Source organism: Notolepis coatsorum (genome assembly GCF_963971535.1).
Source record: "Notolepis coatsorum genome assembly, chromosome: 14".
In the NCBI taxonomy this organism is placed as follows: domain Eukaryota; kingdom Metazoa; phylum Chordata; class Actinopteri; order Aulopiformes; family Paralepididae; genus Notolepis; species Notolepis coatsorum.
The window spans coordinates 72,517,101-72,540,170 of NC_140178.1; the positions used below are offsets into that span (position 1 = coordinate 72,517,101).

General features: G+C 45.1%; 1 protein-coding gene across 1 annotated transcript in view; it reads left to right on the plus strand.

Moving 5' to 3' along the window:
- tbl3 (transducin beta like 3) overlaps window positions 1-23,070 on the plus strand; it is an 83,812-nt gene that overhangs the window by 20,110 nt on the left and 40,632 nt on the right. The window contains exons 13-17 of the mRNA XM_084328873.1: window positions 2,595-2,701; window positions 3,715-3,850; window positions 19,796-20,032; window positions 20,474-20,544; window positions 21,245-21,401. Coding sequence (XP_084184999.1) covers window positions 2,595-2,701; window positions 3,715-3,850; window positions 19,796-20,032; window positions 20,474-20,544; window positions 21,245-21,401 — 708 coding nt within the window. The remainder of the gene's footprint in view (window positions 1-2,594; window positions 2,702-3,714; window positions 3,851-19,795; window positions 20,033-20,473; window positions 20,545-21,244; window positions 21,402-23,070) is intronic.

Sequence of the window (23,070 nt, forward strand, 5' to 3'; positions counted from 1 at the left end):
CGGATTCTCATTGAGAGGGCGTAGCGTGTGGAAGGATCACACTATCCCACTCAAGTCCTATCCGCGCTTAGCAGGCGCCCCGACCAAACTGTAGGAGTCGCTGTTTACAACGACCCGGACCCACCCCGCCAGCTTCTCCCACCCTCTAATACTGCCAATTGTATTAGTGTGAACGGCCAGCCAAGCTGGTGACAACCCCGGAAGGAAAGATCACTTTTAACCCTTTCTCTGCCACGCTTATATCCATCCTTATACCATCCTCTGCCAGCTCTATTTGTCTATGGAGATGTTCCCCTTCTTTGCAGGGCTATAACTTTTTAAATTGTATTGCTAAATTGACATTATTATGGCCCATTCAACGTCAAGTATCTATCGTTTAGGATGTAGCAACGTTCTACTTTTTCATTCACTTATTCATACTAAAATACGGTCTAAAGTATAAATATGTTTTTATCGTTTTCTGCAGCATTCTCCAGAACGTGAGTTATAGCCATAAATACATATATTAGATCATCAAATGTAGTTTGATACCGATTGACGTCAGATAAAAAATGTCAATTGTACAAGGTCCTAAACGTCATGCCTCATCATCTGCTGGTGACCGGAGGGGGGGGGGGGGGGGGGGGGTTATAAGTCCGTGGCCCACGTTAAATCATTTATGTAGTATGGGTCATATATTGGTCAGAGCAGTTTGTATCGAAAATAATAATCAAACACGCTGAAACTCACCGCAGCTTCCTCTGACCGTTGGGTGATCAGCGTGGAGCAGAAAGATCGCTATTATGGGATGTTGATATATGCGATCCATTTCCAGGTTGTATAATACTATATACGTCCAAATCATGTTGTTTATCGAGTTATTGGCAACGGATCCAACGGAGCTGGAGTCCGAAATATGGGTGAGCACCATTTCCGGCCGCTCACTTCCGGTTTTGGCTAGGGATGCCCAGATCGATCGGCCACCGATCATTATCGGCCGATAATCAGTATAAATATGCGATCGTGATCGGTGATAATGCTTTATTTTCGCAGATCGTCAAACCCGATCTCACTCGCTGTCGCTGAGTTCAGACACCGGGTGGTGTGGCGTCTGCTCATCCCTCCAGCCCCTCCCGCACGCATGTAAACACGGGTCTACTCTAGTCTAGTGGGACGGGACACGGGAGGACGGCGTTGCCCTGAGCTATCGTTAGCTTAGCTACCGTTACAAAATGACCCAGTCAACTATTCACTTTTAGTTTAATACATGATGAGGCATTGTCTAACCGAACGGTATCTAGCCGGCCAGCTACCGATCGCTCCTGACATCAACAAACGCTCCAGCAAGTATAGTAGAGATGTGTATGATACCTGTTAGCTGTTAGCTCGCGTTAGCGCAAGTTAGTTCACTGTTCAAAACGAAATGTCCCATTGAACTAAATAATTCACTGAGGCGTTGTATTAACGTTATATATCCGGCTAGCAGTAGCTACAGATAGCTCCTGATATCAATGTCTTATAACACTGATTCGATGCGTATTCGAGCTGAGGGCTTGCTGAGCACAGTTAAGTAACGTTATACCAATAGGGCCCAGGTGCAGCGCCGGAGAATCCTGGCCGTAGCTCGAGGCTACTCGAGTATAGGTCCAGCTGCAGCTCCGGAGAATCCTGGCCGTAGCTGGAGGCTACTAGAGTACACACAGACGGTGGAGCTTGTTGCGTGGTGGCGATGTCTCGCAGATAATACAAGTACAAGTCTAATTATATAATATATATATTTTATATAAAAAAAAATTATATAAAATAAATTTAAATTTCTTTTAATCAAAAACGATCGGTATCGGATCGGTATCGGCCGATATGGCTCACGACGATCGGTGATCGGTATCGGTGGCAAAAAACGTGATTGGGGCATCCCTAGTTTTGGCGATTTGCCGATCGGCCACCAGATGGCGGTCTTGAACCGTTGGAGAGTTGAGAGGAGATCAACAGCAAGTCTCAAGTCTCCGTGGGTGAAATATGATTGCCATGACAGATTTTTGAAATATTGATCTCAAAGACGCTGTACAACGTCATTGGCAGATTAAGCATGGCGAGCAATGATGTCTAAAGTCGTCCTTGGCGATTAAAGGGTTAATGAAATAGAGTAACATAGGTCTGAACTTGAGTTGTAGAAAAACTTGCCACACTCATTGGCTACAACCCTGTCCAATAATGTTCGAGATCGCCAAATGATTGACGGAGCTAGAGCCCCGGGAGTCGGGGGTGGTAATCTGACTCTGCCGTGTACTTTGGTGCACGTCTCACATATCGCCATGTAACTCGAGAACCACTGAACGGATTTTGTCGCCTGAAACGGCAATCGACAGGCAACAAATAGGGCTTTAATTATATATATATATACACCCGAGCCGCTAGAGGTCGGCAAAGTGGCGCGTCGCACCGGTGGGCAAATCGTCCTCAAGAGGGCCCGGGGCCGGGCCGTTGCACGTTAAGAGGTAGGCATGACGCACTACTATTCATACTCCGTTGTGTGTGTGTGTGTGAATAATACAAAATCTTCTCATCTGACCATGGTTTTCTCTCTCTCTCTCGCTCTCTCTCTCTGTGTCCAGGACAAGTCAGTGCGCGTGTGGAGGATGGATCGTGCCAGTGGTCAGGTGTGCTGTGTGGCCCAGGGCTCCAGCCATGCCAATGCCGTGGGTTCAATCACCTGCTCCAGGTACCCCCCACAAACACTCTCTCTCACATACACACACAGGGAGATCAGACATTACAGTTTAGTGTGTGTATGTAGTCATCTTTAATGATCAAGCTACATTTATGATGACATTGATAATGAATAAACCAACGGAAGAGAATTGTTGTACTAACTTACAGGAAAGCAGTGATTCAGTGTTTGGTTTGTTGGTGAGTCTTAAGTCATGAGGGCAATACGGCTAACCTTTCCCTGTTCTATGTGGGGGAAACAGGGGCAGACAAAGTTTTCTGTACCAATAAGATCCACGAAAGTATAAAGATCTAAGGATGGACAAAACTCACAAAATTACTATTCGATAGTCACTGGGAACTATTCAGTTTACTATTCAATTACCCCCACATTGAAATGTCGTTTTTACTTAATAGCAAACGTGACAATGAAACAAGCGAGCTAGCTGGCTCCTGCCATTGCTAACAGCTACATATTTAGGAGTCGCAGCAGGCTAACGTTATTTCCAGGAACAAAAGCAGAAAATTACATTGATGATGTTTGAAATGTCTGAGCTTCCACGTCAACGTATGGTTTTGTTTTTACTTAATAGTGAACGGACGGAGCTAGCGTATTTCTGGAACAAAAGCATTCATTCTGAATGTTACATCACTGATGCTTGAAATGTGTGAAATGAATTGCAACAACATGGCAAATGTACAGAACGTTGCTACCATGTAACATCTCCAGTCTCTTCATCTTTCTTTTCTGCTCTCCTAGTTGTTAACAGACTGGTATGCTACCTGGCTAGCTAGCGAGCTGTACCCAGCATGCCATTCAGTGGTGTAACAGTTAATAGGCTCCCCTCCAATACAGTACACATTGTAGGTGCCGTTAAAAACAAGGGAATATATTTAATATATTCTTTTAGACAAAACCGAACGAATATTCAAAAATCGATACCCATCCCTAAAGAACCTCTATATTTTATGTATAATCTGCCCATTCAAATGAAGTATTTAAACGTTTTTTTGGTGTGTGTTCAGGTTGAAGGAGTCCTTTATAGTGTCTGGTAGTCAGGATTGTACTCTCAAGGTGTGGGACCTACCTGAGGATATCACCACTACAGGAGAGGACATACACCAGCTGACCGCCCGCGCCACTGAGAAGGCCCACGATAAGGTACACACATAGTGACCCTACCCCTCACCATAACATGAACAACTCCATGTCAAAACCAAAAACTAGAGTGATGACACTCTGATGAATGAATGAATGAAAACTTTATTTAACAGATTGCAGAATGGGTACAATACAGTACGGCTCAATACACACAATTGTTAAGAGGATGCAGACCAGAGAAAGACGTTTGTCTTGTTTACATCAGGGTCCCCCATTTTCAATTCATAGTGACATTTATGACATACACTACATACATGACATTTATGGCATAGGGACATACATGACATACAGGTATTTAGTACTGTTACATTTGTGACATATACGATATGCAAATATACAGTACTGTTACCCATATATCCTGACAGAGTATATACATATGATGGGGAGGGGACTGTACATTAGGAGGGGTGGGTGGGTGGGAGAGAAATATACATACGGTGGGGAGAGAATATATACATGCGGTGGGGAGGAGACTGTCAATTAGGAGGGGGTGGGGGGGTTTGGACATTTACGGTGGCCAGTTTCGAATTGCAGCCTCCCGTAGGTGCTCTTTAAGAGCGGTTTTGAATGTGGGTAGGGATTCACATTCCTTTACAGCTTTGGGTAGGGCGTTCCACATTGATGTGGCATAATTGCGAAACGTGTTTAGTCCCTTGTTTGAGCCGAATCTGGGTTTAACATGATTTGTTGAGCTTCCTCTGGGGTCGTGGTATTCACTGACCTTTGGGAAGTATTTTGACATGTACATGGGTACCACTACCTGATGTCATCAGGTATAAAGTCTGACGTTCCTCCATAGACAATGAATTTGGTTGGATGGTAAAGATGACACAGAGAGCATCCAGGGTTAATTGTCTGTGGAACTGAGAACATTACTATAGTGAAGCTCATTTGGGTGTATAAAAGTAAGCAAACGTTCTGTGGGTCCACATAATCTGATTCTCATTCATTGTCTATGGAGCAGCTCCAGACTTTATCCCTGATGACATCACAAGTTTCAGTCTTACTTCTCTGGTTTGTGGCTTTGTGAGAGAGTAGGTCATGTTCACAGTTCACACATATTGATTGAACTGTCTTAGACCATGGGAATAACGCATTGGAATTCATAATTTGGGTGGAGTTCCCCTTTAACCTTTATACTAAAACTAACCCTGAAATGGTCTGCTTTAAATTGAGGACCAAAATGTTCTCACTTAGCCCAAAAGTCTACACACACACACACACACACACACACACACACACACACACACACACACACACACACACACACACACACACACCAGGGTTTCCGTTAGAATTTTTTTTTGCAGGTCTGAGTGGGACAAATGGGATAAATTCCGGTCAGAGTTTATTGAGCTTAAAAACAATTGATAGGCCTATATAAAGAATGACATCATCAAGGCATTTATAATATTTTAACTTAAAACTAGGCTACTTTTGCGTATATACAGTCATTAATATATTCCAAATAAAATAAGTCCCTCGAGACTTCGTGCTGCTGCCGACTTGAGGTGTCGGTGGGCAGTCTGCCCGACATTAATAAACAGCAGTCTGTTATAATCACATTTTTATGAGCTAACAAATTCCGTTATATTGGACATTTGTATTAATTATATCAAGCGAAGAACTGAGAAATTTGGCAGAGAGAGACGGCAACATTATCGTGGGTTTGCGTGATGTATATCTCCACCTCCCAACGACTTGGTGCTGGTCATAATGTCCTGTGAAAATAATTCCCTCTAAGCACAATTTGATTATTTGAATTGTATTAAAATAGGCTAAAATTAAATTAAACAGCCGGTCTAATAATGACATCGCTGTTGTCAGCGCGAGCTGGCTGCTGATTTACGTGAAGCATGGAGCTGCAGACCCACAGAGCAGCTGTGTTTTTAGGTCCAGTCTGGTGACCGCTCAGCAGCGCCCCCCACCCAACAGCTGAATTGCCAATGGCTGAATTGGAGTACTGCATTCTGTCGGTCTGCAGATGGATGCTTCTCTCAAATCTAGCAGCAGGCTCGCGCTGACAACAGCGATGTCATTATTAGACCGGCTGCTTGGTGAAGCAACGATGAAACAAATGTAATGATTGTTTCGTTCATCGCATAGGCTATTTAATTTGAGCCTATTTTAATACAATTCAAATAATCTAATTGTGCTTAAAGGGAATTATTTTCACCGGACATTATGACCGGAGAGATTAAATATGTCGGACTTCAACAGATTTTGCCGGTCAAATACCGGTAATTACCGGCTAACGGAAACGCTGACACACACACACACACACAGAGTTGTACTGGGAATTGCCTACATTGTGTCTATGTGTGTCTCTTTGTCTTTGTACTGGGAATTGCCTATATTGGACCTCATTCACTAACACACTTATGAAAAAGTTACAAAGAAAATTCTTCTTAACTTCTCAGGTAGATTCTGGCATTCACAAGACGAAAGGTTTCTTATCTGGGATTCGTTCTTGGCTAAGAACAGGATATAAGAATGCGGAAAAGCAGTCGTAGATAGGCCAGATTGGTGTGCACCACAGGGCTTAATTTGTGAGAAATCATCGATTCTACAAACATTCTACATTGAAGCACATCAAATATGCCTGATCCCTTTGTTATGGTGGATTATGCCGTCGAGCAAATGGACATTGGATCTACCAGATGGCGATCAATAAATTGGATCTACCAGATGGCGATCAAGAAATTGGAATATTCTTTTTGGATTACTCCCGGGCCCGGCCTGTTTAAGTGCGATTTGACGTATATTTTAGCTTGATCCTGCAATGCTTTTACACCGATCGGGCTGATAACCTTTTTTTTTTTTTTTAAACTTTGACCAGTCAGCTGGTTCTTTTTAGCGTTTATCGCTCTTTCGTCGCATTCATACTTGGTCAAGTTCGACCGACAGAAGCAGGCTGAAAGGGTTCAGATGGGGGGAAAGACACTCTGGGAAAGGCACGGCTGCCGTCCGGGATTCGAACGCGCTCAGCCCCAGAGCCGCGCGAGCACGGTTGTCCACGGTGCTGAAATAGCACTTGCGGTACGTGGTGAGCTACTGGAGCTCCCCCTGATAACCGTTTTTAATGTTCAATGCGTATGCCATTACTGACAATAAAATAATCCGAAACGAGCCCCCCCCCCCCTTCCTTTCATGCATTCATGATGGAACATAATAGCTATGATCTAGATTTGATTTCGGGATAATAGCGTATACAGGCAAGACATGGCAACGTGTACAGTGGAATCGACGTATACTGCCATAACTAAGCATTTCATGAATTACCCTAGATCGCTCTAAAACCATACTTATATTCACCACGGTATAACACGGGAACGTATGGATGGACAAATTATCTCTCTTTTGCATCTTGACCGGAAGAAACTCAATGTCAAATGACTATAGTATTGTATCCATGGCTATAATATAGAATATAGATTTAGCTCTACAAACAAGGTGACTAACTCCCATCGTTTACAGCGTGGCAGTAGCTACCACATGATAAGGCTAATCCCCGGCGGCCAATGAGTTAAAGGATGGGACTACTTTCCTGTAATTAAATAGTACAAGATTGGTACAGTCATACAGGTACTTTGGGCAGAGCTGTTTGGCAGGCTGTGACGCACTGGCATAGAGACAGCTCTGTGTAGGACTACACACATACACAGGTGAGTCAGCATTGTCCCTATTCACCCTTTCTCATAAGGAAGTGAATTCTCATTTCAACACATTATTTTTTTCCATCTTAAAACTAGCTTCTCATGCTGTTAGTGATCCATTGTTTGTTTTTGATTATTGTTATGTTAAATATCAAATAAAAGTTATTTATAAGGCCCGACAACACACGTTAATGTCCCCATGGGCCGTACAGGTCTTCTTTAAACAAGTCAAGAAGAAAACATAAAAATAAGTCAAGAACAGAACAAGAACACCATAAGATCCAACAAATTTAAAATAAATGCAAATAAATGAAAGAATGTTAACACTTTGGTCGCCAAAAACGCCTTACCACGTCATTCCCCGCCATGCTCATTCTGCCAAAGACGCCGTACCACGTCTTTGAGATCAATATTTCAAAAATCTGTGATCGCAATCATATTTCTCCCCCGGAGACTTGAGATCTACTGTTGATCCCCTCTCAACTCTCCAACGGTTCAAGAGCGCCATCTGGTGGCCGATCGGCGGATCGCTCAAACCGGAAACCGGAAATGGAAGCTGGTGCTCATTCCAATTCGGTCCGATCACTCGGTAATAGTCCCAGGACTCGAGCTAGACACAATAGATAGCAATCCGTTACCAATAACTCGATAAACAACATGATTTGGACGTATATACTATTATACAACCTGGAGATGGATCGCATATTTCTACATCCCATAATAGGAATATTTCTGCTCATTGCCCAACGGCCCGAGGAAGCTACGGTTAGTTTCAGCGTTATTTTTTAACGTCTTCGATATAAACTGCTCTGATGATCATATCACCCACACTAGAAGAATCATCTAACGTTGGCCACGGAATTATAAACGACCCCCCCCCCCCCCATCCGGTCAACACCAGATGATAAGTAGTAACTTCTAGAAGCACGTCCATTTGAAATTTTTTATCTCGCGCAGATTGCTATCAAACTGTATACAATCATCAATATAATGCATTTGGGGCTATAAATCACGTTCTGGAGAAAGCTGCAGAAAACGATAAAAACATACTTATACTTTAGACCGTATTTTAGTATGAATATGTGAATGAAAAAGTATAACGTTGCTACACCCTGAACAATAGATACTTGATGTTGAATGGGCCATAGTAATATCAATTTAGCAATACAATTTAAAAAGTTATAGCCCTGCAAAGAAGGGGAACTTCTCCATAGACAAATAGAGCTGGCGTGGGATGGTATATTATGAATTTAAGCCTGGCGACCAAAGTGTTAATAATTTTTGCGTTGTTGTTGTTTATTGTTGCTTACTGTTGTTCAAGTATTGTATGTCATGCTGCAAGACTCCCTTGAAAACGACCCCCTTGAAAACAACCGCATTGAAAACAACCGCCTTGAAAACAACCGCCTTGAAAACAACCGCCTTGAAAACAACCCCCTTGAAAACAACCCCCTTGAAAACAACCCCATTGAAAGCTACACCTCAAAAGGTTTATCCTGTGAAACAAATCAAATAATAATTTCATACATAATAATTTCCACACTTCTCAGAGTCCAGATATTTGTCCTAAGTGACTTTCTCTCCATCAGCAATACAGTTTGTTTGCCTTTCTAAAACAGCAGTGCAAACACTGAGCAAATGCCTGAAACAAAACACATCAGGGTCAGATTTAATTGATGTAATTGACAAAGCGTGTGTTTTCAGGGATTCATTCTGTGTGTGTGTGCTTGAGTGAGTGCATGCGCTATTTGGAGAGGAAATGCCTGACATCAAACAGAACAGCGTTGGCTAAAAGTAGGGCTGGGCGATATGACGATATTATATAAATATCGGGTACAGTTCATTAACGATACACTTTTTAAACGTATCGTGGATATCGTGATGTTTTGCCCAAGAGGATTGTGTCGCATCATCTGGTCCACACGTTCAAACTTTTGAACAACGCCGCCCCACACACACACACTACTGCATCAAAGTTACTACTTATGATTAACAAATGCATTCGTTTTGTGGCATTAACGTTATATAGTTACACGTTCAATAACATCAGCGTATTTACCCTAACATAGCAACCTAGATAGATAGCAAGTGTTACAAAGGGTCAGATTAAACCGAATATATATATTTATTGCTTGAGATCCCATGTATAATATTTGTATATCGTCTGATATCCCTTGTATATTCTTTGTACATATACACGGAATATCCCTTTACCTAGGTACAGGCCAGACCATAATATTCGTTCTCCTATTGGACAGCGATCCCCTAGGCGCCAACGGCCATGCCGAGTTCAAAGCCACCGCCAAGGCTTGTCTCAACATGCCCAGTTTTGCGCAGGAATACGAGACAGAAATGAGGTTGGCACTAGATTATTCACCGTACGTATAAATACGTCGCAGGTGGATACAGAAGCACTTAGTCCAGTTAGTTACCCCAAAACGTTAAAGCCGTCATCACGAGTCAACGACCAAGTGAAGTGAGCAACCTTGCGTCTAAATAGAGCACTTATAACCGCGTGCGAATAGGATAGTAAAAGTGTCAGAGCTTAGTGAAATAACGTCAAGTTCGACCTAGTTAAATGTGAAGTACCGTGCACAGGAGAATCTACACCGGTGAATGCAGAGCCTTTTCCGGCTGGATTATTGCTTTGGTACTGTGGCTGCTGGAGCAGAGAACCGTCTACCCCGCTGCTGTGTGGGATTTACCCGTGAGGAGCATCACTCGAGCCCGTCTCTAGGAGGAGGCTGGCTGGCTTTCATCCATGCTGCACGCATACTTGGATTATAGCTGCTGCTTTCGTCTGCCGATCAAGGGAGTAATGTACCGCCTCCCGTAGCTGGAGCTTATTGATTCCCCGTTGATCCAGACTTTTGCATTCGAACATTCCTCCCCCCTGCTGGCTTACAACCGGAGGGAACCCCCTTAGTATCGCCAGCTGACCTACGAGTGTACCATATATAATTCTTACGTTACAGGTGGAATTAATTATCTCCTGCGTAATATGCTCATGGACTTACGCTCTTGACCTATTCATGCACATTCTTCGCCTTACAAGCGCAACTCTCAATCTTAATAAATAATGTAAGATAATCTTGGTGCTCTTCTAATAAATATTATTCTAAACAGTACTTTCTTGTTAAGCCGTGTTATTGTGGGGGTGTTCATCACATATACCTGTGTACTGTATGGCCAGTAGTAATGTACATAACGCAGTAGTGGTTTAATGATACCATACTTATTCAATACAGTCAGGGAATTGTACCCCTCAGTTACAATTGGTCCTTCGAGCCGGAGGGTAATTAGCGTAATATTAATATAATATTAATATTGACATGACCAGCGGTGAACACTCCACAAACGGCTCTCCTAAGCTAGAACGCCCGACGCTCAGACGGCAGCCACCTCCTTACCTAGAGCAGTGGTTCCCAAAGTCGGGGTCGCGACCCAAAGGTGGGCCGCGAGCAGCCACGGGTGGGCCGCGAGATGATTTAAAAAAAAAAAAAAAAAAAAAAAAAAAATCTATTTTTTTTATTTAAATTTTTTTATTTTTATTTTTATTTATTTTTGTCAGGCCACTGAACTTAGAAGCAGGCCAGGACAGTGTTTCTAGTTGTATTCTAAAATGCTATTCTATTGTATTCTAAAATGTGACTATATGGTTTTATATTAACTTAATAAATAAACAAAAACGAAAAATCTACTTATTTCAACGAACATTTCAAACTAAATAACAGATTATGCACATAAAACGCTGAAAACAACCGAAGCAACAATAGTATTTTAATGGGGCTATTATTATTATCATTATTATTTTGCAACAAGTTAGCCCTCTCATAAATAGCACATATAAATGAATAACTAACTTGAACTAACTTAATAGGATTGAAGTGATATTTGGCTTAAAAAATCGGTCGCCTGGCAAAAAAAAAATACAAAAAAGCCTGATGATGTGCATTGGGCCGCGGCTCTCTGACGCCTTATTTTCTGGGCCCTGGCCTGAAAAGTTTGGGAACCCCTGACCTAGAGGACTACGCCGCCAGTCTACTACCTAGCTTTATACAGACGTTAAAGGCGGATAAAATAAGTAAAGCGGATAGCCAAAGTATGTCAAACCCTACCGACCAGGCGACCCTGCCAGTAGAGACCCTAGTGGATTCTAACGTAACTGACCAAGCTCACGGGGGGGACCAGGAGGGACATGACATGACTTTACCCCCCGACAACGCCAACGGGACAGTCCCCGGAGAGCTCCAGGATAAAGAAAGCGCTCCAGGGACGGAACCCGACCCACTACCAGAAGAGACGCACACCCAGGAGATGGACCTCCTCGGAGCGCGACAGGAGAACGGATCTCCAACGAGCACTGCCAGAAGCCGATCACCTCCGCCGGTGTCTTCCCCCAGCGAAGCGGACAAGATGCTGGCGCAGGCATTCATCGCCACCCTGGCAGCCTCCACCGAACGCGATCGACTTCAAGCGCAACAGACGAGCGAGCGCGAACAAGCTGCAGACCAACGAGAGCGCCTTCACGCGCAACTCCAAGCGCAAGCCCTCAGTGAACGCGAACATTCTGCAACCGAGCGAGAGCGCTTCCAGGCGCAACAAAGGAGTGAAGACGACCGCATAAGACTGGAGACCAGACGCCTTCAGACGGAAGAGAACATTGAAAGAAGCCGCGCCAATGCATAGTGCGCCGCCGCCAATGCACAGCGCGACGCCGCCCATGCCAGCGCCAATGCACAGCGCGACGCCGCCAATGCCCAGCGCGAAGCAGTGCGCAACGCCGCCCATGCCCAGCGCGAGGCAGAGCGCGACCGGCTGCAGGTGCAGATGATGGAAAAATTGATTGCCATGGCGACACCCCCTCTCTCCGCACGGAGCTCCCGGAGATCATCACGACAAGGGTCTAGGGCACATTCCCCTACCCGACCAAGCGACCCGGGACCCCGCCAACAGGAGGATCCTGTCCACGTCTCCGAACCCCCTCCCCGGCCGGTCCATATGAGACCCAGCAACCGGGAAGAACCGGCCTACGTCGCCGAGAGACTGAACAGAAGACTCCAGGACCTAGCGGAGGAAAAGGAAGAGGAAGAGGAGGAATGTCAAGCCGACCAGCAGCAACGTACTCTGGACCAGGAGGCCCAGTACAGCCCCGACCAGCAGCAACGTACTCTGGACCAGGAGGCCCAGTACAGCCCCGACCAGCAGCAACGTACTCTGGACCAGGAGGCCCAGTACAGCCCAGACGTCAGCCCCGAGTCACTGCGCTACAAACCCCCGACTCAACTCACGGGTGAGTTTGACGCACCGCCAGCCCCGAGGAACAGCACCTGGGTACCCGGGCTTCGGTACCCACCAAGTACCAGCCCACGACGACACGTACGGGGAGACTCGCCCAGGAGGCCTCTCCCCCAACGCTCACCGATGTGTCAGCCATCCATGGCATCGTACCTTGGCACACCGACGTTCCCGGATTTTACACACGAGGACAGAGCACAGTACACGGAGCTACGGATGTGCTTAGAGACTATGCTGTCCGACGTCCCAGACGAGACGTACAAATACGCTATCCTCCTCAAGCACCTGAAGGTGCCCAGAGCGCATAATATAGCGCTGGCATATTCCAACTCAAGTACCCCATACACCGCGGCTCTAGTAGCCCTCGACCAACGTTATGGACGCATATGGGACTACGTGATACAAGAGATAAGAGACATCGACCGTCTCCCCCCAGCCAGAGACAACAGAGCATTAGATGACCTCTCTATCAAGGTACAGTCCCTGGTAGGGATGCTGGGGTCCCAAAAGGAAAAAGGGATATACGAACTGTACGCTAACTCTAATGTAGAAAGGATATTAGAGAAGCTCCCTCCCGCCCGACAAGAGCGTTTTCGGCGGCAGAGAGACATCCCTCCTAGACCTATCTGAGTTCCTCGCCAGGGAGGTCAGCAGCCTACGACTGGACACGTTCGTATGGAGTGGACCAATCAATCAATCAATCAAATTTATTTATATAGCACATTTAAACATGACACTTGTCAACCAAAGTGCTTCACAAAGGATGCTTGGTTCATACACATACAGCTCATTATAGTAATATTCCACAATTATTACATTGATAGTAATAATGGCACACAGTCATAAATTCACCAACATGCGCATTTGTTATACATGCAGGACTCTTTGAGACAGACGTATGCGTATTACCGCTGCCATGTTTGGCGCGGAGCACCCGGGGGGGGGGGGGGGGGGCTGGGGGGTGAGGGTTGACGAGACAGCCTTGGCTCCCCCCTCCAGCACGCATACGAGTTAGCTGCCATACAGGCGCTGGGCCATACACGTAGGAGGGGGGGTGGGGGGAGGGGGCTGGGGGTGGGGGGGCCGCATGCCACTCTTATCTCCAAGAGAGCCTTCGACTCCAGCAGCTCAAAGTTCGACCTTGGAGTCATCCAGGAATTTGTTTTGGCTGACTGACTGGCAACATTTCCCCAGTCACGTCGATTTAAATTTGATTTTGAGTAGAGTGAATTATAACTCTATTGGTTTGAGTGGAGTGAGTTTTAACAACTCCGTCCAAATGACTGAATGCATTAACCGCCGGTCGGTGACCGTTATGCACCAAGCCGAATCAGTACCGCAGCACAAGAACCACAACACCCCCTCGACGAAAGAGGAGTGGAAGATTGAATGCCAGTACTGTGAAGGGGAACATCGGCTGTATCAATGCGACACTTTCGGGAAGCTGACCACGGACGAGGTGAGTCAGTGGATCAAAGACCACCGCCGCTGCTTCCGCTGCGCGCGCAGCCATATGGCAGCTGAGTGCCGCTTGAAGAAGAAGTGCAGCAGGTGCGGCGGCGCCCACTTGGAGGTCCTGCATGACATCAACAGGCGTCCGCCAGGACAACAAAGTGGGCCCGTCACGGTAATGTACCAGGCCGAGGCGGTGGCACCAGTACCGAAGATCAACCAGACCGCCCCCTGGTGTCCCGACTGCTACAGCAGACACTGGGAGTCACGGTGCTACTCGGACGACCGCGAGTCGGCACCACCCCAGACGATCCAAGGCAACCGACCAACAGGAGTGCTCCATATAGACCAGCATAGCGGGACCCCCCGAGTGCTCATCAAAGTGGTCAGAGTGCTCCTGAGCTACGAGGACAAGGTCCTGGACACTTACGCCGTCCTAGACGATGGGTCTGAAAAGACTCTCCTCCTCGCTTCCGCCGCAGCCCAGCTGGGTCTGCGGGGTGCCAAAGGAACAATGACAATACGCACCATCAGAAGGGACCAGAAGACCATAAAGGGTGAAAATGTCTCCTTCAAGATAGCAGCGGTGGACCAGCCCGAGAAGCAGTATAGTATTACCAACGTCTTCACCAGCCACGACATAGGCCTATCACAGTACACCTACCCCATCCCACAGCTGATGGCGAAGTATGTGCACCTACGTCAACTACATATACCGCTTATCGACGGCGCCACACCGACCCTGCTCATCGGCTCCGACCACGCGGACCTCATTCTCCCAATTGAGGCGGCCCACATCGGACCCAAAGGATGCCCAGTCGCGGTTCAGACCCGACTGGGGTGGACGCTCCAGGGCCCCCTCTACGGACTTGACAGTAAACCCACGTCTACACGCTGCCTACACACAAAGGTGAGCGACACCGGCCACTCTCCCGTACAGCCCGTTGAGAGGCTATTGACATTAAGCGAGAGGCCTGTGAGAGAACCGTGGGCACAAGAGGGAGTTCGGAACTCCACCCCCCTCAGCTGCGCTCCAGACGTAGCTGACCTCGAACCCAGCACCCCAAGCGACTCCTTGATTGGGCGGCCGGAACCGGCCCCTCCTCAGACGGGGTACAGAGCAAACAAGAGAAACAGACGGAGGAGGTGGAGGCGCAGCCAAGCACAGATCAAAGCAGTCTCAGGCCCGCTTCCTCCTAACCCCCCTACCATCCCTTCCAGCCCGTCAGAAGCGGGTCAAGGACGGGGACAACTTAAAAGTGGAAACAGTCGTCATGATCATAGACCAGTCACTACCCCGAGCGGCGTGGCCGGCCGGCCGCGTAAGCAAAGTGATCACTGGTGCCGACGGAAAGGTCAGAGCGGCAGAAGTGCTCGTCCAGGGACGGACATACACCCGACCCGTGGCGAGGCTGATCGAGTTGCCAAGGCTCCCCGACTCTTAATGACGACCATGACCCCCTGACTTTGTGAATTGCCCTACTCCTCACAACGGACATTGAGTAGTGGACAAGACTGTTAATCTGTCTCTGCTTATCTAATTAGGTGCGGACTAATTAGGAGGCGGCTGTTACAAAGGGTCAGATTCAACCGAATATATATATTTATTGCTTGAGATCCCATGTATAATATTTGTATATAGTCTGATATCCCTTGTATATTCTTTGTACATATACACGGAATATCCCTTTACCTAGGTACAGGCCAGACCATAATATTCGTTCTCCTATTGGACAGCGATCCCCTAGGCGCCAACGGCCATACCCCCCAATGCCGAGTTCAAAGCCACCGCCAAGGCTTGTCTCAACATGCCCAGTTTTGCGCAGGAATACGAGACAGAAATGAGGTTGGCACTAGATTATTCACTGTACGTATAAATACGTCGCAGGTGGATACAGAAGCACTTAGTCCAGTTAGTTACCCCAAAACGTTAAAGCCTTCATCACGAGTCAACGACCAAGTGAAGTGAGCAACCTTGCGTCTAAATAGAGAACTTATAACCGTGTGCGAATAGGATAGTAAAAGTGTCAGAGCTTAGTGAAATAACGTCAAGTTCGACCTAGTTAAATGTGAAGTACCGTGCACAGGAGAATCTACACCGGTGAATGCAGAGCCTTTTCCGGCTGGATTATTGCTTTGGTACTGTGGCTGCTGGAGCAGAGAACCGTCTACCCCGCTGCTGTGTGGGATTTACCCGTGAGGAGCATCACTCGAGCCCGTCTCTAGGAGGAGGCTGGCTGGCTTTCATCCATGCTGCACGCATACTTGGATTATAGCTGCTGCTTTCGTCTGCCGATCAAGGGAGTAATGTACCGCCTCTGTAGCTGGAGCTTATTGATTCCCCGTTGATCCAGACTTTTGCATTCGAACATTCCTCCCCCCTGCTGGCTTACAACCGGAGGGAACCCCCTTAGTATCTCCAGCTGACCTACGAGTGTACCATATATAATTCTTACGTTACAGGTGGTATTAATTATCTCCTGCGTAATATGCTCATGGACTTACGCTCTTGACCTATTCATGCACATTCTTCGCCTTACAAGCGCAACTCTCAATCTTAATAAATAATGTAAGATAATCTTGGTGCTCTTCTAATAAATATTATTCTAAACAGTACTTTCTTGTTAAGCCGTGTTATTGTGGGGGTGTTCATCACATATACCTGTGTACTGTATGGCCAGTAGTAATGTACATAACGCAGTAGTGGTTTAATGATACCATACTTATTCAATACAGTCAGGGAATTGTACCCCTCAGTTACAGCAAGCATTACTCGGTTCATATCTCAGCCCGTGCTGAGTAAGTTGTGCCCATTCTGCGGTCTGTTAATAAAGTTTTCAATCAGACAGATGTATGGAAAGGCTTTTATTATAACATTCGTTGCAGTAAAATCATTATGCCTCGTTTAGTCATCCTGCGGAGCTAAAAGCTAAACGTCGGCGGCGGGGAGCTAACGTTGTTGATGTTATTGAGATGAGCTCTCGTCAAAATCAATGGCGGACAAAAGCGGAAGTAAAACATGAATACGCGCTTGCCGATTGGTGCTAAGAACAGCAGGGTGGGTGCAAGCGGTGTGACGTAATTGGCAGACTCGACTGTCAATCAAAATGATTCTGTTTGCCGTCTGAATGAATGAAAACTTTATTAACAGATTGCAGAATGGGTACAATACAGTACAACTCAATACAATAACAGTGGACTGGAGGATGAAGACCAGAAAAATACTTTCGGCTTTTTTACACAAGGGTCCTCCATTTTCAATTCATCAAAACATTTAGAGACATACAAATATACAGTAGTTTCTTAAAAATGCTAAAATGCTATTGATTGATTGATTGATTTAAAACTTTATTAACATATTGCAGAATGGGTACAGTACAGCTCAATACATACAATTGTTAAAGGGGAACTATTTTACTATTTCTTTCACTATTTGGGCACTTTTACACAATTCCTGTGAGTCTATGGAACACCTCTGTAATATATATATTTTTTTTATTCATTGTTTTGTATTTCTAATCAAGTCCTCAAAAACAGCATTTTTCTACCTCAAGATCTCGAGCTGTTTTGAGCCTGGGCTCCTAAACCACTGCGGAGCGTCGTCTTCGCCTGAACATTAACATGCAGCGGTGTCTTTATGACATCACATATAGGCACATTTTCAAACGACTCAGTTCAGTGAGGGTGAATATTGTGAGAGGAGAATTGGAAGAATGCGCCAATATGAGAATTTTGAGACATAGATCATATTAATAGAAGTTCACATAGCTAGGAAACAATGCTAAACACTCAAAAAGGCCATTTATAAGATAGTTCCCCTTTAAGGGGATGCAGACCAGAAAAAGACTTTTGTCTTGTTTACATCAGGGTCCCCCATTTTCAATTCATCATATTTCATATCTAAATCATATAATATCTCATTGCTAAATATATGCAATATATAATCTAATAATCCAATAATCTAAATCTAATATATAATATAAAAATGCTAAATGCATGGGTATTTTATTTTGTCTTTAATGTTAGCTTGCAAACTCAAATACTGTATTGGTAAGCCTCATAATGAATTGTTTGGGGGAAAAAAGAAAAACATCGTGATGTGTATCGTGTATCGCCGAAAGGTCAGAAATTATCGTGATATCATATTTAGGCCATATCGCCCAGCCCTAGCTAAAAGGCTGAACACTGAAACAACACTACATCTACATTGCACCTTTTACACAATGAGTGTAGAGTGTTAATGTTTCAACCACCATCACAAGGAAGTCCAGACTTAAAGGGGAATGCCACCCGATTTAAGAAACGTGTCGACATATGATAACATGAGTGTGATTTATTCGTCTGGTCTAGGGCAGTCAACATATGATAACATGAGAGTGAGTTATTCCTCTGGTCTATGACAGTCAACATATGATAACATGAGAGTGAGTTATTCCTCTGGTCTATGACAGTCAACATATGATAACATGAGAGTGAGTTATTCTTCTGGTCTAGGGCAGTCAACATATGATAACATGAGAGTGAGTTATTCTTCTGGTCTAGGGCAGTCAACATATGATAACATGAGAGTGAGTTATTCCTCTGGTCTAGGGCAGTCAACATATGATAACATGAGAGTGAGTTATTCCTCTGGTCTAGGGCAGTCAACATATGATAACATGAGAGTGAGTTATTCCTCTGGTCTATGACAGTCAACATATGATAACATGAGAGTGAGTTATTCTTCTGGTCTAGGGCAGTCAACATATGATAACATGAGAGTGAGTTATTCCTCTGGTCTAGGGCAGTCAACATATGATAACATGAGAGTGAGTTATTCCTCTGGTCTATGACAGTCAACATATGATAACATGAGAGTGAGTTATTCCTCTGGTCTAGGACAGTCAACATATGATAACATGAAGAATTCTCACAAAGCCAGAAACCAGGGAGGGAAAAGTCTCCTAACTTGTGATGTCATCATCGGGTATCTTAAGTCTGGTGCTGCTTCATTGACGATGAATGGGAGCCACAGAATGTTTGTTATATAAACCAAGTCAGCTTTATTCCATTGTGTTCTCAGTTCTGATGCAGAAAATGTATCCGTATACTTAGAACATTCCCCTGGGTGTTCTCAGTGTCATCTTTACCATCCTTCGCAATTCATTGTCTATGGTGCTTTATACCTGATACTCTGATCTGGGAGAGAGTTGTTCCTATTCACTAATACTTTTGGACTGTATTAAAAAGCATAGGAATAACATGTATGAATTCTTAAATTGGGCGGTTCCTGTTTAAAATCTCAAATGATATTGCAAGTTAACTAACAATACCTGGCAGTAATAAAAAAAAATTATGGGTTCAGGACTTCAGGTTGTCCTACATATAAAATAAAAATTAATTTAGGAGAAGTGTGTATGTGGGCGGGTGTGTGTGTGCTTTGTGCGCAAGCTCCCATTTCTTAACTCTAATTTATTCATATTCACAAATACTCAATCCAATGCTCTTTCTTTCTATTTCTCTCTCACCACCACCCCTCCCCTCCCCTCCACCTCCCAAGGATGTGAACAGCGTGGCGGTGTCACCCAATGACAAGTTGCTGGCGTCGGGCTCCCAGGACCACACGGCCAAGCTGTGGTCCCTAGCGGGAGGGGACCTGGCCCTGCTGGGGGTCTTCCGGGGCCACCGCCGTGGGGTCTGGTCCGCCTGCTTCTCCCCCGCCGACCAGGTGCTGGCCACCTCCTCAGCCGACGGCACCTCCAAGCTCTGGAGCCTGCAAGACTTCAGCTGCCTCAAGGTGAGGCATGTCACTCGGGGCGTGGACAGGCATTGGGTTTTTGTTTGCTATATTTGGTTAGCAGGTACTCACCGCTAATTATAGCTTAAAAGGGATATTTCGCTTTAGTAGAACCTGTCGAGAATCGGCAGTCTTACCTCTATCCAAAGTGATGAGGAAGTACGCTGAGATGAGTTGTAGTATGTGAACGTTTTCCATTTACCGATTCCCTGCGTTTTGACACATTACTGCTATTTATTCATAATCAAGCCATGTTCTGACCACGTGAAGGAATGTTTATGGGAACACTCCAAACATATCTAGCTGACTATTCTTTTTTATTTAGTTTTGATCATAAACCATGTCTTTTTCAGGCACCTGGCCAGTGTTTTAGTCTTGTGAATGAAAGTATAGCTTTTGACTTTGAAGTAACATTGGTCTGATTTTGTTTCATCTGTCTAGACGTTCGAAGGTCATGACGCATCCGTCTTGAAGGTCATCTTTGTAAGTCGAGGGACTCAGCTGCTTACCAGGTACGCCTCCACACTGACCTAATACATTCAATACATTCTCCACATTAATTGTCATATTCTTGAGCATTTCTGTTGCCTATACTGAATTTATATCAATCTACTGCCCTCACTGTCTACAACTGCCTACAATGTAATCATAACTATTAACTACCTACCGCAAACTATAGTCTACCCATATAACTCTGTATGATAATCATGTACAATAATACTGTATACTATTTACAGTATATATATTTATCTACACCTGTCTGAATGTAACTGCATATATTCCTGTTTACATATCTGTATATACTATATATCCCTTACCTATTTGTACTAGTTATACCACTGGCCAGTACTACCATAGTGTATGTATACATATATCACTGTAAATAATAATGTAACATTGTACATACATCAGAATATCATTATTACTAATTTATATATATTCAAGTTGAATAACTTGTTACACTATATTGTTATTGCACTGTTACCGTTGCACTCTGGTTGGATGCCAAACTTATTTTCGTTGTACTGTACTTGTGCTATATGATGCCAATACATTTTCACCTGATCTTAATATTTTTTAGCATTTCGAGCTTCACCAAGAGATTCTTTAGATTTCAACATCCACTCTGTTTCCTTTTTCAATTCCCTCGACTTGATTAGTATAAGTATAATAAACATATGATCCTAATCCTGCACCCTCTTCTCTCCTCAGTGGCTCAGATGGCCTGGTCAAGCTGTGGACCATCAAGACCAACGAGTGTGTGAAAACTCTGGACGCCCACCAGGACAAAGTGTGGGGTCTCCACGGCAGTCGCAATGACGACAAGATGGTGACTGGCTCGGCGGATTCCAACATCACCATCTGGACGGTCGGTAGACCTCACTTAACTGTCACCAGGTCAAATAGAGGATGGAGAGAGAGATGAAAAGAAGAAAAAAAAGCACCAGAATCTCTAGCATGTCCTACATGGTTAATACCATTCAGTTAGCATGAAACTGACCTCTGTAACTCTCACGTCGCTAAATACCCCAGTGTTTCCCCTATATTTATTTGACTGCAGTAGGCCATAAATACATCACAATATTACTTTGTACCACAATTATATCATGCTAGTTACTGTGAGATTTATTTACCCAAACGGTTACTATGTTCATGACATTTGGCTCAGGCTGTAGATGTTCTTGTCAGACACAATATTTTTAAGAGATACTTGTGCCCTAATGATAAGGATAAGCACTCAATGAAGAAATCTCATGGCCCATATCGGCCCCCATACAGCATTGCCCCCTAAAGCGAGCTCCAGGTATTAAAGCGAGCTCCAGGTGACTATGCCGATGCTACACACTGTAGCCTACTGTACCACAGGGCCCCTAATGGCACCACAGCCCGACATGGAGATAGAAAGGCAATCAGAGCAGCATATGACCAGGGTTATTCACCAATGTTTTGTTAAGTTAGACCCATGACACCTCAGGAAGGCTCAACAGTTAGTTCCAGAACCATCCATGTTAGCTCTCATTGTCCATGATACCCACATGGAGAATTGCCTTGTGTTATCCTATCCTTGTGTCGAAAACAGAACTATTCCAGATAACCATATCATACATGAAACATAAATAACAGAGGAGAAAAGGAATACTCTTACCCTTTGTTTACATTGGCCCCCAGCTAACATTATTTTTCCTCAACCAAATCCACTGACCGCCTTTCTTCTTTTTTTTATCCACTTTTTCTCCCCATTTTCTATTTTTCTCCCATCCTAATTTCGTATATCCAATTCTTCCCTCCCCTGTCTTGCACGTTGCTAGACTATGCTTCCCACTGGTCGGCTGTAGTGAGGATAGAAGCCTTGCATCACGTGTCCCCTCCGGTACACGAGGAGGCAGCCTGTCGCATCTTTTCGAAGCAGCAACTCGAACTCTCAGTGGCGAGGAGTAACGTGTGGGAGGCTCACGCTGCCCCTGTCACTTCCTGCTTCCGTCGCACCGGCGTCACCAAACCGACCTGTAGGAGTGGCTGTCCACAACGTCAAATCCCCACCCACCGGCTTTCCCACCCTCTAACACTTGCCAATTGTGTTAGTATGAACGACCGGCCAGCCGGTAGCAACGCCGAGAGCTGGGCTCGAACCCAGCGTCTCCTGCGTTAGAGGCGAGCGCCTTGCCCACTGCGCCAATCAGCCGCCCCACTGACCGCGTTTCAATGCTTCTTCCCACATCTCATTTACCCCCTTTCGAAAACTCCACAGACGTATCCCCAAGTCTTCCAATAATGATGAAGGTGATTGTGTGTTATAAACCCTCTGCATCCTATTTCTACCGGACAAACCCTAGCTTTGCATCCTCACTGTTCAGTTTCTGCTGACAAATCTGCATACCTAAGCGTATTCCTTTCACAAGCCTCCTCCACTGAATCCTCCCAGGGCAGTGTTAATTCTATAAAATAAACTATCCGCTGTCTCGCAGACCATAACATTAGCTTAGGCCTCAAGTAAGTGCTAACGATCTCTTGAACAATGAGTTGTCTTTCCAAATCTA